The sequence below is a fragment of the Trachinotus anak genome, unplaced genomic scaffold (genome assembly GCF_046630095.1).
Source record: "Trachinotus anak isolate AG129_WGS33_773 ecotype Australia unplaced genomic scaffold, CSIRO_AGI_Tana_v1 ptg000004l, whole genome shotgun sequence".
NCBI lineage: Eukaryota > Metazoa > Chordata > Actinopteri > Carangiformes > Carangidae > Trachinotus > Trachinotus anak.
In genome coordinates this window covers 10,278,328-10,295,484 of record NW_027273855.1, presented here as the reverse complement: position 1 = coordinate 10,295,484, position 17,157 = coordinate 10,278,328, and the positions used below count along the sequence as shown (strand labels likewise).

The 17,157-nt window shown below is 38.8% G+C and overlaps 2 protein-coding genes across 2 annotated transcripts in view; one reads left to right on the top strand and one right to left on the bottom strand.

The window, feature by feature from the left end:
• Positions 1–564: 564 nt before the first annotated feature.
• On the bottom strand, positions 565–15,860 carry wrap73 (WD repeat containing, antisense to TP73). The gene is made up of 13 exons (XM_071475773.1): positions 15,366–15,860; positions 15,037–15,124; positions 14,730–14,882; positions 13,224–13,340; positions 6,564–6,636; positions 5,664–5,767; positions 5,023–5,109; positions 4,167–4,301; positions 2,871–2,948; positions 2,692–2,794; positions 2,475–2,600; positions 2,117–2,308; positions 565–1,085 (listed from the first exon to the last, which is right to left on the bottom strand). The coding sequence occupies exons 2-13, from the start codon at positions 15,103–15,105 to the stop codon at positions 973–975; spliced, it is 1,350 nt and encodes a 449-aa protein (XP_071331874.1). The 5' UTR covers positions 15,106–15,124; positions 15,366–15,860; the 3' UTR covers positions 565–972.
• Positions 13,355–17,157, top strand: part of tp73 (tumor protein p73) — a 28,090-nt gene continuing 24,287 nt past the window's right edge. The window contains exon 1 of the mRNA XM_071475766.1: positions 13,355–13,510. Within this exon, the coding sequence (XP_071331867.1) occupies positions 13,479–13,510 (32 nt within the window). The 5' untranslated portion in view covers positions 13,355–13,478. The remainder of the gene's footprint in view (positions 13,511–17,157) is intronic.

The window sequence follows — 17,157 nt, the reverse complement described above, 5'->3', positions numbered from 1 at the left end:
ACAGAACTGCCACTTACTGGATATACAAATCCCAGTAGATCAGCAGTTGCTGAAATACTCAGACCAGCCTGTCTGGCACCAACAACCATGCTACGTTCAAAGTAATTTAAATCACCTTTCTTCCCCATTCTGCTGCTCAGTTTGAACTTCAGCAGGTCCTCTTGACCATGTCTACAAGCCTAAATACATTGAGTTCCTGCCATGTTCTTGGCTGATTAGATATTTGCATTAAGGAGCAGTTGAATAGGTGTACCTAATAAAATGGCCAGTGAGCGTAAATTGCACAGTTGACTGCTGCAGCCTGCCAGTGGATGTTATTGTAGCACTGTGTTGTTGCTCTTCAAGAGCCAGACTTTATCACCCTGATTGCTTTATTGAGGAAGCAGAGAGAGAGAAATGATCTTTATTACAGTTTCTTGTAAGCCATGTGATTGGCTGAGTAGATATTTGCTTTAACAAGCAGTTGAACAGGTGTACCTAATAAAGTGGCCGGTGAGTGTATAATAAAGGCATAAAAGTCAGAAAAAATAACTTTTAAATAATAAAAAAAAAAAGTTTTGTAACTCAGCTTTAGTCACATTGTTTATGACAACATTTATTCAAAATAGTTACATACTTTCATGGTAATTCACATACAAAATAGGCAAAACTAAAAGTACAGTGAAATCTATAAAACTTTGTAAACATCCATTTCCTCACAGTGTTTCAAACTAGTGCTTCAGTACAAACTTATTTAAAAATAATATTTATTCAACATATTTTCAACTTGAAAAGAAACAGAACATCTCAGTAACCTGCACTGAGGGCCTTAAAAACTTGGTGAGCAGTTACATTTGAAAAGTAAGATTTAGAGGAGGAGTGTTCCCACCAGTCTTTTGGTGATCACCTTAACACATTCCCAGCCAAGTGCTTGTGGCTACATAAGCCTGAAATGTGATCCAGTTATCCTTGATACCTGTGTTTTTGTGCATTTTACTTCTCCTCCTGGTCAGTGTCCATGTAGCACAAACACAGCTGCTCCTTTCCAAGCAGGATCAGAGAGTCTCCACTGCAGTGCCAGTTTAGCGACTGGACCTGGAAACCACCTTGCAGAAGAGAGAGAGGAGCAACTGTTATGAATACACACATACATACGAACAAAATGAAGATGAAAAAAGAACACTGTGCATCTTTAGAACACTCAGGTTTGTTCAGTCTGTAGTCCTTAAAAGTCTTAAAGATTCAAAAAAACATCCAATGGCAATATTCAGTTCTTTGTTTCTACTCAAGGATTTTTAAGTACAATACAACCAACCTTTCTGGATAAAGGAAAAAACAAAACGCAACAACACAGATGAGCATCCAGCATGTAAAAACTGAGATTCCATAAATGTGATCTACTGGTAAATTTAGAACAGCATATATATAATGTATCCTTTAATACAGGCAAACTCACAGTTGCTAGATCCAAGGCCATTTCTGGAGGTTCCCAAATTCAAAACAGAACTGAAATGTAAAGCTCTAAAAAGAGCATTTGTTTGTTCCATTCATATGTAATAAATTGCAGCTGATTTCTTTGGCAGGTTTTACATTTTTTATTGCATCTAACATTGACTGTTCCTATGTCTGCCATGGCTAAATCTAAGCGAAGTGTCAATCTTTAAGGTTAACTAGGCCTTTGTCCTATAATTTTAATTAAATGCTGGTTTGATGTCCTTTTTACCTATCACCATTTCATCATTTTATTTGCAGTTTAGTTTGTATAAATGTAGGATCTTTGCGTTTGCTTTTCTTGTCGTGTGTACAAAGAACAAAGGTTGAATGAATTAAAACAAATCTGACTGGTTACAGTCAATCATCCTGTCCCAGGAAGGAATAATTTGTGATTGTAGAGTTAAACCACAAACACCAGCAAGCACCTTATTGATCTCAATCAAATGTCATATGACATGATTTCATTTAACAATCTTTAAAATTGAAACAGTGACCTCTTGCTGCCAACATGCAGAAATTGCAGCTTAAACAAACCTGTTGGGAAGGACACTGGAGTGCACTTGCCCACTCCTGCATCTGACAACAATATCATGCAGCTGTGTATTCCAGCTGCTTGACAGTTCTTAGTGACCAAGCATGTTACCTTCATTGGGGACTTGAACAGAAACACAGCCTGCTGGGGACCAGAGATAGAGTTTGGTGTTGGCTGTACATAGTGCCAGTCGGGGACGTCGGGGGTCCCACTGAAAGCAGCGCACAGTTGATGTCTGTTCCAGTACAGCCTCCAGGCTCATCTTCTGCATGTCCCACACCCAGACAACACTGGCCATGTTGTCTACAGTCAGAGAAACACAGGTACACATTCAAAAGCAAGCATTGTAGCACATGTAAGTCAAAACAAAAATTAATGTTTATGCCCAAAATGTGGATGGCAATAATACATATAATACAGTTTTTTTGGCTCATCATGAAGGTAAAACTGAACAGCTCTGAAGTCTTACCATTTTTGGTAGCTAGAAAGCGACTGTCTGAGCTGAATGCCAAGGTAGAGACACCAATCTTGGGGTTGGCTCGGTCCGGGTCTGGTTTGACCACAGGAATTTGGACTGGCAGTGGGCAGATCTCATCTGGATGAGGAAAAAACAATTTCGACTTTGTGATTAGACAAAGTGGGTTACCTGAGCTCACCTTTTTAAATAATGGAAAAAGCAAACATACATTTGCTCTGGGTGTTGAAGAGGGTTGCGCCTATTGTGATGTTGTGTAGCGACAGGTCGTCACTACCAACAGCTGACCTTCTCTCCACTTCCTTATATACAACCTAGAAACACAACAAACAGTAAGTAATTGAACTGCAATGCCTTTGAGGCTCATCGAGAAGGCTGTAAAATACTCACAGCTTTTGTGCTGTTGATGGTTGCAGGGTGGTCAAACTGAGCAATTTTCTTCCATGTGATGTGATTGAGGATGCGCACCTGACATGAGGATATTAAAGTCTTTTGTCATTTACTGTTCTGTACTGATATTGACAATGATACACAAAAATGCATAGTCCAGACATGCGGGACAATTTAAGTTTAGATTTTATTATTAGTATACCTTATTTACACTAATGAATTAATCATTTTCTTAAAAAGGGAACTCAAGATATTTTTGTGGCTCCAGAAGGAGCTGAATGAAACCTTACAAAGTGTCTCAAGTGACCATCACTTCGGAGTAGGGAGGCCGTACTGATCGGCCGCCGAGTTTCATTAAAAATACATTATCTGTAGATTGGAATCAATGCATCCAGTCACCGATAACATGTGATTAATACTCTGGTGTCTGCAGCTGAGAGAAGCACTGTGTGCTGTCCAGTGTAGTCCCACCTCCCATGCGACAGGCCACCAAAACAAAACATGCCGGGCCATTTGCAAAGTGAGACTGACATAACTTACACCGCTTCAATGGCGGTTTTAGATATGGGTAACATGGACCACCGCCCCATTGCGGAATGTTGGGGGGCGGTCACAGAAAAACACAATCTGTTTTCTATTGGCAATTTGCACATCACATCAATGATATCCTGTCTCTGTGTGGGTCGGAGCGAGCACTCTTTCTACTTTGGCAGGCTTCTGCTGCTGAGAAGGTCTCCTTTCTCACTCTTGAGGTGGTGTGAGATGGGGAGGGGGGTGGGGGGTAGTTTGGCCACTGGTCTCCCCACTGAAGTGGGGATTGGGTAATCTATCTAACCATTCTAATAGTGCACTTCTATCTCTGCACAGTATCAGTATTAACCATGCAAGTGCTGGGCAGATTTCATATGATGATGTAATTGATGACCTTGCATAAAGGAAAGCAAAAAAGGTCAGGCTTTAGATGACAGTCGTGCCATTTAAAATGTGTGCATCTTGTTTGAAGTGCACAGCTATAACAAAACACAAAAATGATCGGTATTGGCCACAGACTGACTGATCACAGTCATAAATGATTGAAATTGGTAGCAAAAAAACGTGATTGCGGCATCTCTACTCCAGAGTCAGCATCATTTGGGGCTAAGTTTGAAAATGAATACTTTTTAAACAATATTATAGAAGTAATACTTACGGTAGAGTACTCTTTTTAAGACACATGGCTTTACAACAACACTGTGTTGTGTCAACCTACAATGTGATATCTTATAATCAGTCATCATTTTTTGAGTCTGTCCATACTTTTTCATCGTAACTGCCGATGGCTAGGAACTGGCTGCTGGGGCTCCAGGTCACAGACTTGATACCCAGTGACCACTCATAGGCACTGTAAGTTGACAGCAACCGGCCATCCAGAGAGTACAGCAACACCTTGTACTGCAGAGAGGATACACACACATGTAACAATAGTACTTGTCTTCTGTTTATGTCCCCAACAGGCTTGGCTAATTGTTGTACTTTGACCGTGAGGATGCCTAACAGGTGATTCCTTCAAAAACACAATAAGTGTTTGTTAAAAGGGTTTTTTCTGTTGTTAGTAGTAAACTGTCATACATTTTCATTACGATTACACTATAAGCAGGTACACTTTGTAAATATGTTTAATTGTTAAATTTAACAATGTCAGTGATCATAAGGAAAAACATTTGTCGCTAAGCAATATTTGTTTTCCTGGGATCCTTTTAATTTATCTCAGATGTATTACAAATCTTCGTCAGAATTTCTGATACTGTTGGTCTTTAGAATATATCGTCCTCTTCAGACTGGTTGCTGTATTGCTGTAATGTGAATTTCACCTCTGGGCATCAATTAAGTCTTATCTTATATCTATATTTATGCAAGGACACTTTACTTTTATGATTAGATGTCAACAGATATATGTACTAAACAGGCCTCAAAAGTCAAAATATTAAAAATGTGGTTAATGACGGCCCTTGATTGCACTCCTCCCTGAGATTCTATGTCCAAGTGTGGAATAGTGGCCTCTGTACATTGTTTTCATCTAACACCTTATATAGAATAATAGAATAACAGCTCAACAGTTCAACAGCTCAACAAAGTTGTCAGGATGGTTAGTCTACTTTACTGACTGACTCACCTCCAGACAGCTGTCCCACACTGCCAGCACACAGCCATTGGGAGACCACTCCAACCCTGCCAGGTCCTGTGTCTCTGTCTCAAAATGCTGTGAAAGAGTTAAATCAAATTAAAATAATTTACATGATACATTTATAGAAAACAAAAAAAACACAGTAAAGAAATTCTTTCTGAAAACCAGGACAGTCAAAACAGTTGTTTGGAACAGTGATTCTCAAACTTTTTCACATCAAGGACCCCTAAACTGCCACGAATTAGACCACAGACCTCATCTGATAAGATTTTTGCTTTTAGATGTTTAATTGTCGGACGTGTTTGAAACCCAAATAGCCATACATTCTGTCATTGTGTTACTTATGAATGGAATTGTAGCCAAAATAAATTATTCCCCTTTCATCTGCATGAATGACAAATGAATGACAAAAGTACTCCATCTTGGTCAATGATAATTTCAAAAAATTAATATGGAGTTGAAGCTGTAGTGAACCTTTGGCACCATGTTTTTCTGTGATTCTGTGATTCATACTGTTATGCAAATCATGTTTTAGATAATTTAATAATTTAGTAATCTTTCTACTGTCATAGGCTGAAACTGTAATTCTTTACATATAAATGGTCATAAAATTCTAATGCTCCACTTACCCTGAGTAAATGCCAGTCGTCACACACAAAAACACTAACATAGTCTTTGCAATCACGACGTTCAGCCAAAGCCATATAGCAGCCATCTCTGCTGAAATCTATACCTGTGGATGAGAGATGATGGGCAAGAGCTGTAATTTTATAGGCAACTACCAATTGTGGCATATAATTACATGTAAGTTAAAGGTCTTAAAGTGACAATGACACTGTAATGGCAAATTTGAAATGGAAAGAATATATAAACTTGCATTAGTTAGATTTAATACTTAGATTTAAATACTTGTAAAGCAGGTATCAAGCGATCATAGCAGTTTTAATATTCAATTGACTACTTTAATCAACGCTTATAAAAGTTGATTCCTCAGTAGCAGCATAGAATAAATAAACACACTTACAAAAAAAATCATTTGATCAAAACTTTGTGCATTGACTGGAAGAAAAGGCAATTATCTATTCTGATAACTGAATATGTAACCTCATGGTTTCCTTTGTATTTCATTCAATGTAATTATACACTTTGGCACCATCAGGTTGGTGGTATGTAACTATCGTGGTCATATCATCTATGTAACGGCTGTGAAAATACATGGGTTGCAGAAGGGCATAGTATTGCATGTGGAAAATGGGGAGAGTCATAGACAATCATTTTTCCCCTTGTTGTTGACAGGCCTGTTATGAAGAGCATGCCCCATTTACTGAAGAGGGGCACAGCTGTCAGCAGAGAGGACTATAGTTTAGCCACGTACCCAGGGTCGTGCCACAAGGTAAAGAACGGCATGTGATTCATGGGATATGCTGAGGCACTCAGATCGCTGGCCCTGTCCTCAGGTACTCCTGGTAATACAGATATACTCATAAGCCATAAGAAAATAAATAAAACAATATAATGATCTTACTCACCTTTCTGACATGCTTTGGGATACTTGATGTAAGACACAGCTTTGGTACACAGGGACCAGACAGTGACTCTCAGCTGTCAAGGCACCAAAGGAGAGAGGGACAAAAAAATAAAATAAAATAAACAATGTATATTCAAGTGAAAGTAAGATAAGCAAGCACCATATTGCCAGGCAGCACATAAGGCAATAACACATCCAAGTTATCATTAGGAGTTTAAAAAAATCCGTCAATATATTGCACAGACTTCATTTTTTAATGTAGGCATATAACACCAACTATTTCAATGTAGATACTAAAGAATTGTGACCAAGATGTATGCTCAGTAACATTTTACCGTTGAAAATACACTTGTGGACAAAGTGTTTAATTGCAACACAGATCCTAAATTACCAACAAAGCTTTAGAATTTTTGTCTGCACCTTCTTTTTACTCAGCAAATATAAACAATAATAGCATCATATCTGTCATAAGATAAAATTGGCTGATAATCTGATTCTAAACTCATTATAATAAATCAGTGGGGCCTAAATCCAAGTACCACACGTAAAAGAATCATGAGGGTAGAATTAGGGATTGAGTTTTTACAAGCCAGTTTGACACAATAGCATGACCATTTGGAGCAGATACCCTCTTTAGTGCCATTAGAGACTTTAGTCTATATAATGATATCTATTCAACCACTAGCCTTCTGTAAGAAAATGGCAACTGAGGCTGTGATCTAATAACTGAAGCCTATGACAACTGGGTGCAAACAGCAACCTATTAATAAGAGCTCAATCAACGAGGCCTCTAACCTAATGAGGCCTCTAAGTGCTCCTCTACACCCAAAGGCTTGTCCATCAGCTGGGCAGATCCAGATTACAGGCCACACTAGCATGGTCCATCATGCCCTTCAACATCTGACAGAGTGTCTTATGTCTTTGAAGAGGTCTATGATAAATCTCCATGAGGGATACAAGACACTGACATATAGATGGATGGTAAATTAGGACTTGAATACATTAAATTAACAGATGATCTAAAGCAACATCCCGACACACAGCATGAAAATAGGATGCTGTTTAGTAGACAAGATGTAATCTTAGATGATATCTAATTTAATTTGTCAGACTAGCAAACAAGTGTGACAAATTAACAGGAAGTTGTGTAGCCAGCAGGTTGCAAAAATGAGAGGCAGTGCCAAAGAATAACTGTGTCCACAAGTCGGCATAACAAAGAAACCACGTGTTAATGCTCAGTTTTGACAACGGTCACTCAAATACCCCCTAGCCTCACTTCAGCACAACTGATGCCAACAAAAGCAGGTGGCACTCAGCCAGCAGTGCAGCATGTTTTGACACAAGGACTAGTATGAAATACAGCATCTTGCCCGTTAAGAAACAGCTGGCAGATGAGTTTTTAGGACACTATTACAGAATGCATTTATACGACTGTACAGTTGTCTGGGTGTTAAGATGTTCACAGAGAGAGCTGTTTTTTTTTTTTTTTTTATTATTTTGGGCTTTTTTTATGCCTTTATTATAGCTTAGTGGAGACTGACAGGAAAGGGGGTAGAGAGAGGGGAATGACATGCAGGAAAGAGTCGGACTGGTCGGGAGTCGAACCGGTGACTGCCTGCTAAGAGCGTCTTGCGCTCAACATGGTACGCGCCCTAACCACTCGACTACCGGGCCGCCCCACAGAGAGAGCTGTTGTTACAAAGCCACTGTTAACAACAGCCCAAGAATGACAGTATACATTTAATTTTGTAAACATGATCAGTGTTATAAATAGATAATCAAGGACATATGGACTATTTGTATATTTATAATGCCAACTAATACTTGTCTTTTATATGATACTTATAGTATACCGGGGTCAGCATTAATTTGCTACAGGCCAATGTCGCATGAACAGTTATGGAGTTCAATTAATAGCTCAATAGTTGAGGGTCCCTTTCCTGACACTGTACATTGTACACAACAAAAAAATATTTGGTTGACTTCCCTTTTAAACTCTAATTATGGCAATAGTCATTACAAAACAATACGAATAGCAAAGGCAAGCAAACACAACACTACACCATTATGGGTGTTAAATGCATGGCACGCATACCTCCCTTTACAGCTTACAGGAAGTCAATACAATATAGGTGCACGTGGCCCTGTCTGATCATGCTTTGAATGTAAAGCTATTAAAATGTTGCACTAAACTGGCTATGCATGCTTGCTAAGTAGACTCTTAAACACATTCCTTTTCTCATAGGGAAAAGATGTAAATGTCAAATTACAGGTTTAACAAGAAATTTTGAATTATAATTTTTGCCAGTGTTTTATCCTCAAAACCAAGGTCTGAAGACATGCATGCACACAAATGTGCATAAATGTGCATAAATGTGCATGCACACAAATGTGCTGTTATTTAAGCTTATAACAGACTTTGTTGTTATAGTATTTTGTAATTCTTAGCCACATCTTCATTAATGATCTTTTATTGCCCAGTCTTTTGGGCAATAAAATTTGGAGCCTACTCTTAATCTTGTATTTTGTTTTTGAGAATGTGCAGAGCTAACACTATTCAAGTGACAAGGCTTTCAATACAGTGTCCAGACAGACATTTGAACTGGGCCAAGTCTGTCACCTAACTGGGCTTAAGTGTCAACCCTCCTGTTTGGTCAAGATATCCAGCTGTGTAAGCCCTGTAATAACACCTCACTGCACACTTCCTGGACATCCCCTCAGAAATTGTGCCATGGCAACCAATATCAACATAGCTCAAACACAAACACACTTACACTTCTTAGATGCCTTGAACCCACCACATAGGGGATGCGGGAAGATCAAGACCCGATAGGCAGCGTAACTTTAAACTGGGTGGAGGAAGGGTAGCATGAGGAAAATAGGTGGGAAATGCTTTTCCATGTGGGGTGGTATGCAATTAGATCCTTAGTTGGTAAAGCTACACTTTAGATGAAGTATCCTTACCAAAGGTGAGCAGCAGCTTGGGGATGGCGGCTAAGGACTTGAGGGTGGTGTGAAAAGGCAAAACTCCACTACAACAGCTGCTGTTTATTCATCAGAGATGGAAAAATTCATGTCTGTGCAGGGGTTAGCATAAATGCTACTGGTGATTAGTTCTAGCTGTAAACACAGACAAGTACAACTTTTTATTTTAGTGTCGTTTTAATCAATTCATGCAGTTTTACCAAACAGGGTTTTCTAAAAATAGGTCTTAAAATGGGCTGCAAATTATTGTTTCATAACATGGCTGTTGTGAAGCCCTTTGAGACTACAGCTATAATTAAAATTAAAAATAAACAAAACTTGACAAGTTCTGATGGGATAAATTTCTTAAAACACTGACAAATAGGACAATTGTGGCTAATTTCTACCAGCACATCTATTTAGTATCTATTAGAAAGTATTCATAGCAAGAAAAGCACAGAGTTAGGAAAATGCCCAGCAGAACAGCCTGTGGGCAATACGATAACTATAAAAAAAATTGCAGACTAAAGTTACTGACAGCAACCTGGAATAAAACATATCTATCAGCCATTCTTATTGTGCGCCTAGGCGAGTGCACGAGAATGGGCGAGTGTATTCGATGCCATATAGGCCTATCTGTCAGCAAAGGATTAGACTGTAGGCATTCCACATAGGACGCCATCTCAAACCAATATAGCCTATTTCTCCTGTTACAGCCTCATGATTCTACCAAGGAACTGGAGCTTCTCACAGCCCACACATAGGTATGGGTGAGCTATTGTCCCATGATGCAATGCAGCAGCTGTCTACATTTGCAGTTTAGTCCAGTAGTGTTTTTGCCAACAATGCTACATGTTAGCAGGGCTCCAGTAGTACTGGCCAAGAATGCTATTGCTAATCTGATCCCAACAATGTAAAAACCATTAGACAGGTCTAGCTCAGTGATGTCCTTGGCTGGAGTTTTTCCACCCTCAGTTTATTACCCGTCAGCTGGTAAAGGTGGATTAACATGGATGTGCAAGTGGCATTTTGTGAGGTCCTAAGATAAACGATCGGAATTCAAATACGAGAAGACTTGCGTTAAGTCTCACAATGCATAGGCTAGGTTTCAGCAATGTGACTTTCTATTAAAACTGTGACATGGCGCCATACAATATTTTAAAACAGCTGGGTTTTTTTTTTACATGTCCTCCTCCAAAAAAAAAGTAGTTCTACATTCAAGCCTTTAAGGAATGGCTCAAGACATTTCTAGCTGCCTGGAAAACCACTGCTCACCTGTAGTCTGTCAAGGGATGCCAGTGAAATCCCAGTTAGCATCACAGACCAGTCTACTTAGCCATTCTCCTACTGTCACAATGTCGGTGAGCTAATTAATTACTGTAAATCTGCAAATCAGAAAGATCTGACAATATTCTGTTTCAGAAACAACTGAAACATCTACACAAAAACTGCCAGACACACACATAACCCAGCTAAGCAGATTTACTGACACAGAGAGACAAATATATATACACACACACACACACACACACACACACACACACACACACACTCACACACTTACACAGGCACGATCCACACCACGGGCAGCTGTCCCTAAACAAGTTAATATAGCAGGTTGTTTATGAGTGGGGCTGAAATTCAAGCCTGACACGAACACCCGTCTGGCATAGCCTTAATGAAATCTTGGGCTGGGGTGAAGGTAAGTTCATTGGGCCCCATGGCAATGTTGCAGCTTGGTGCCTTTGGTAAATTTGTTTTGCAACCTCAATTACAAAAGGATGTTCAATAACAGTAAGAAGTACTTAAACTTTCCCCTCATATCTAGTGAGGTGATAAGAGCAGTGAGGAACTACAGGTGAGAGGAAGATGTGTCACGGACTACCATGAAAATCTTGTCATCGTTAAAGCATTAAAGAAAAAAAATACCCATCACTAATTAAAAACAAATTTGTCCATGACTAGCTATTACCTGGTCACTCAGAAGTGTTTTCTCAGAACTCTTTGATTTTGCTTGAAAAATGACTTGAAAAATAGACTGATAATCAGAACATTTGCCAATAATTTTTCTGTCGATCAACTAATTATTTCAGAAAAACATTACATAAGGAACTGAATCACAGTAGGCAGCTCAAAGGGGTTATGAAGTAACATGATCATTGTAAGCATCTGACACAGAATACATTGAGAAAAAAACTACAATTACCACCTCATAGTATGCTTCCATCAAGCAGTCAAGTTGCAGGAAACATGGTCACAATCTCCCCCTCTGTTCCTGAGTTACAGCATTGAATAATGGCAAGAAGTGTTTTTACATAACATTATGATGTCACAGTGAAGTTGACCTATGACCTTTTAAATATAAAATGTCATCATTTCATAATTTTGAGCTGTTATGGCAAAAAACATGTCTTGTTCGTGCCAAATTTGAACAAATTCCCTCAAGACGTTACTGCAATAGCATTCACAAAAATTGGACGGACGGACTGACAGACAACCCAAAAAACCTAATGCCTCTGGCCCTGGCTGCTGCCGGTATGAAGGAATAAAAATAACTTTTGATATTGACTATTTGAACTTGTTCATTCCTGTGCTAAAACATAAGTTGACTGCAGGTCGAGTCACTCTCAGACGTCTAAGACCTAAGCTACACTGTTCTAAGCAGATGCCATATCTCCTTAAGAACGGAGCCTCCACTCTTTTCCATCCATTTCCTTTTTGGAAGATGCAGACAGACACAAGGCAGACATGCCACAGACACTTAAACTCCCTGCTCCCCTTTCCAGACCAGACACAGTGGTGTGTTAGGCTACAACACCTGTCAAATGATTCCTTAAGTAAGTTTCAGCATTACAGACGTGGTTGACAACAGTTCCACATTTCCTGAGTGTAGCTGCTCAGACATTACGACACGTGGTCACTGTGGAGTGAATATAAAACATGAACTGGGAGGCATAGACATTAGACAGCTAAATGCATTATTATTAATCTGTAGTTCATTCTGCAGACTTTCATACACACTCAACATCTCTTGACTTTAATTTGGCTCTTAAATGATTCAAACTGCTGAAATTTTATCAAAGGAATGAATTTATTTATTCAGTTCTGTTTCCTTATGTGAAAAACACCTCCGATATAAGCTCCTTTTCATCCTTTAGTAGCATAAAATATTTGTGACCTATATTTTGATAGCATCGAATCAACTAAAGTAGTAGAACCATGAGACCATTTTATTTAATGGTACTACATTTGCTCAGCCAGCCTGATATCCTAAAGTAGATCGGAGCGATCTACTTAAGGATATCAGGCTGGCTGATTAACTCACTTATTAAAACATGATTTTTAAACTTTTATGTAACAGCCCATTAGTAGTAGAATGTAATTAAAAGGACTTGTTGCTAAAGAAAAAAACAGACCTACATCTGAACGGCACATACACATTGCACCCATGTTCAAGAGGTACTTGAAATCCATGTATGACAGGATGCTAACAGGAGGGGAGCTATGAAATCAGGCGGAATACATGCAGCAGGTGGGAGGGGTGTAGTGGCAGTCAAGAAAGGCTCTGGTGTCTGGCTATTTTCAGGTCCCCCTCACTTGCGGGCCAGCAACAGTTGAAACCAGACAAGCATATGCATAAACACACTTCTGTGCGCATGAATGCATGCACACATGCACGCAGCAACTTCACACTTACATGGAACTCAGTGGTGTTGAGAATGTGACGTCCGTCTGGACTCCAGCGTGAGGAGACTAGTCCTATTGAGCCCTCATCAATCTTACAGTGCCAGTCCGGCTGTTCGAGAGACCACACCTGAAGAGAAGGACAGAGAGAAAAGGGAGAGTAACAGAAGGACAGCAAACAGCCATCACTGATGACATCCCTCATATACATCTGTTATCTCCCTAAACTTGATTTCAAACAGTAAGAAACACTTGAGCGTCAGAAATCATGAAGGACTGGCGTTGGATACCTCTTCAAAGGTAAGCTACTTACACTGTGATACAGATGAAACTATACTAACATGCTGAACTCAATTTTTTTTTTTTTAAGTGTGGCTTTTATTCCAAAAGTAGCTTCCCTATCTTCCAAAAATATGACTCATTAACAGATAAATACCTGGTGTAGATGAGTTAAGAAGAGGCACAAGAGGTTCTAGAGTCATCCAAATTTGGATTTGGATTTTATTCTGAAACTAAGTTCATCTACAGTTCTGTGAAGTGCGCTTCAACAAAATTAGACAGCATTTCACAGAATAGCACAAAATAACAGTTGGACCATTTCTAACTGTGACCTTCTAACCTATGTACAACAGGGTATGTTTGAAGCCACTGGACTATATGACAGTGATATTTACAAATGAATAAACACTGCCAGTGAAAACACAAAATAATTGTCTAGAGGAGGAGATCTTATTTTTTGCATTTGATTGAATGATTTCTAAATTTTGTCAACACAGGATGTGGTGAACAAAGACTTTTAGTTGTTCACTGCAGTAAATCCTGTTCAAATTTAGTCTGAAAAGCACTCATCTTATTTATTTACTCATTTCTTTTACCAATTTCAACAAGGCTTTGTGTCTGTCAGACAAAACTCCAGCTAAAAAAAAAAAAAAATCCTACTATCCACCAAAAAAAGAAAAAAGATGTGCATGTCTGGATGATAATTTAAAATATAGATCAATACTGTTGCTTTTCAACAATCCCTCTTCATTGCCTCACTATGTTGTATTATTTTACAATTTTAATGTTGTCAAATTTTGAGTGCACTGGTTAGCAACAGAAATCTAGTACAAATCTGCTTGGGCAATACTGTATGACAAATACAGTATTTTAAGGCTGGGACTAACTTTTTTGTGGTTGGATTTTTGTTTATATTACTTATTTAATTGTTTAATCCATTAAACATCAAAATAATACAAACATTAACAGTGCATAATTACCACAATCTCCTTGAGCTTAAAGAGATGCTGTCATGTTGCTTAATTTGTCCAACAAAGTATTCCATTCATAGTGATAATCAATGAATAAAGGACAGAATACAAAAGTATTTTCTGTCATTCAAAATGACCATAAATTAATCATACCACTACTAACAGTATTACTCTAACAGATGAAGACAGACTGCAACCTATCAGGTATATGACTGAGAATTTACATTACATACTCATACTCGCACTGCTGCCCCCTTCTCATAACCTACCTGTACCAGCCCTCTCTTGTACATAGCACAGAGAATAAAGAGAGAGTCAGAAGACCAGTCCATGTGGGAAATCTGGTCCAGGCAGGTGTAGAGCTGCAGGATCTGCAGGGTGCTCACATCTCGCACCACCAGCCTGTATTGCACACAGGTAGCCTGAGGAGTACAACCATACACAAGACATCTAATCTCCTTCACTTTTAGAATATGTGACCGGCAATCTAACAGTGGTAGTTAAATGTATTATTTATACATCACACATAATACAAAACTAGAAATTAATGTGTTTTTTAAAACCTCAACCACTTACCAAATATTTCCCATCTGGGGAAACTTTACAAAGTTGGTTGGATTGCTTGAAGACTTCAGAGAAATTCATCTTTCGATGACAACTGCTCCTGCACAGTTAAAAAGTAATGATATGGCATTAAAAAAAAAAAAAAGGGCCACTGAGTTCCTGAGAGATGAGCACTTTCGACTGACAAGTCCACTCTTCTCAACTGGTGCCGTTTCCAAATATTAACACTTGATGGCACCACAAGTCCAGTCAATAAAAACGCTTCACACAATAAACACGTACGTTACATACACTGTTCTTCTCCAATGCATGAAGAGTCGTTATATGGGTAAAGTACTTACCCGAGTAAAACTATATGAAGTCTGTTTCAAAAGAACCACAGCAGAAAAAGCTACAGGTCGCTGACTCGTTACGTTAGCAGAGCTACCTCATTCGTATTTTCAAAATATAGTTTAAGCAAAATGAAGCGACGCGTTAAGTCTAAATGACGACTCCGTTGTCCTCTTATTCTCTTGTCATAAATATACCTTTGATAACTCTGAACCAGTAGTAGCGAGAAGGCAACATTAGTTAGGTAATGCTAACGGTAGTGTTGTCTGTTCATTGTCACTGGACTAGCATATAACGCTACTAGCATTTTAGCAGTAAAGTTAGCTAACCGTTACCGTCCTCGCAATCCCTGGAATAACTTTCCTCCAACCTCAATTGTGTTTTAACGTTGTCTATTAGTGGACAGACGCGAAAAGCCTCACAGGCAGTTTAGAAAACTTTTCTTCGCATGACTGTTTTCGGGGCACAGGTTGTTCATCTAACTGTTGCTAGTTTGTTGTTTGAGCAGGTGACGACAGACCGGTGCTGGCCAATCAGCATCTGTGTCTGCATCGTTTTGCTTTCTGGGAAATGTAGTATATAATTTGTGTTTTCGCTTTTGTGTGTGTGTGTGTGTGTGTGTGTGTGTGTGTGTGTGTGTGTGTGTGTGTGTGTGTGTGTGTGTGAACGTCTGCATGTGTATGCCCGTGTGTGTACCAATGACTTATAGACAACTATATGTTTTTTTTCTCCAGATTTATCAACTTGGAATTGTACAATTCGTTATAGGCTAGATGTCTATATTTTTCACAGCCTTGACTCTGTTCCCAACTAATCAGGCTATTCTTTATTATGGATTCTTTGGATTGGATTATTCTTCATACTCCAATTCAAATTATTCACACAAACCTGCCTTGTTTTGTACATTTAGAACATTTTCATTAGGCTACCTTTTACACCCCCCACCATTATCTTTCTGCCGAGCTGCAAAAGGTTTCCCGCTTATGTGCCCCCAAACCGCGCTACCGCCTCCCTGCCTCTTCCAGCTCAATAAACGCTTCACCTCCTCTCCTTGGTGTCCCTCAGCAAAGCTCACAACTTCCCTGAACAGCATGCAAATCAGTTTTCCTCCTGTTTCTTCGCAGTTACTTCTCCGAAAAGTCAATCATCTCCAACCACTGTTATCTATCATACTCTGAATTCGGTCGATTTTTCTTTAGGTTTTTTTTTTTGTTTTTTTTTTTGTAGCTGTTGTTTTTTATGGAGGGTCATTCTCTTGGCATGTGCGATAATAAACAGGCAGGTGCTCGGCGCAACATAATTCCTGTGTATTTGGACTGGAATAATAATAACCATCAGGTACGTTGATTTATTTCTAATTCACTGTAGTCGGGGTAGCGATCTGGATGTTCATCTGATGTGATATGTTTTTCAGCCTACTAGTTTGTCGGCATTTGTTTACCAAAATGTGACAAAGTGGCAGTCATATCTGTTTTTAAACGAGCTTATTGACAAGAAAAGCCCCAGCTGACTAGATAATTGGCTAAAGCTGAATAAGACTGTTCCAATACTTAAAACATTCGTTATCTTAAAATCTCTGTTAATATTTCATTGATTTGATTTTGCAGAGTATCGTTGTTCAGATAATGGGTTGTTAAGGGTCTTTTTTTTTTTTTACGTATTCTTAACAGTGTAAAACCATTTTAAAAAATAGGCCTAATAATAAAAAATCAATTGTCTAAATAAAATAAAATGTTGGCCTTAGAAATGATAGCCTACCTATAGTAGACAATTGTGTTTATTTATTTATTTATTTTCAATTGT

Excerpts from the sequence above, each read along its gene's own strand:
- wrap73 (XM_071475773.1), bottom strand. The coding sequence starts at position 15,105 with ATGAATTTCTCTGAAGTCTTCAAGCAATCCAACCAACTTTGTAAAGTT. Across the intron at positions 14,883-15,036 it reads CCCCAGATGGGAAATATTTG|GCTACCTGTGTGCAATACAG; the intron begins GTAAGTGGTTGA and ends TGTACTCCTCAG. Across the intron at positions 5,768-6,563 it reads TCCCAAAGCATGTCAGAAAG|GTATAGATTTCAGCAGAGAT; the intron begins GTGAGTAAGATC and ends TCTCATCCACAG.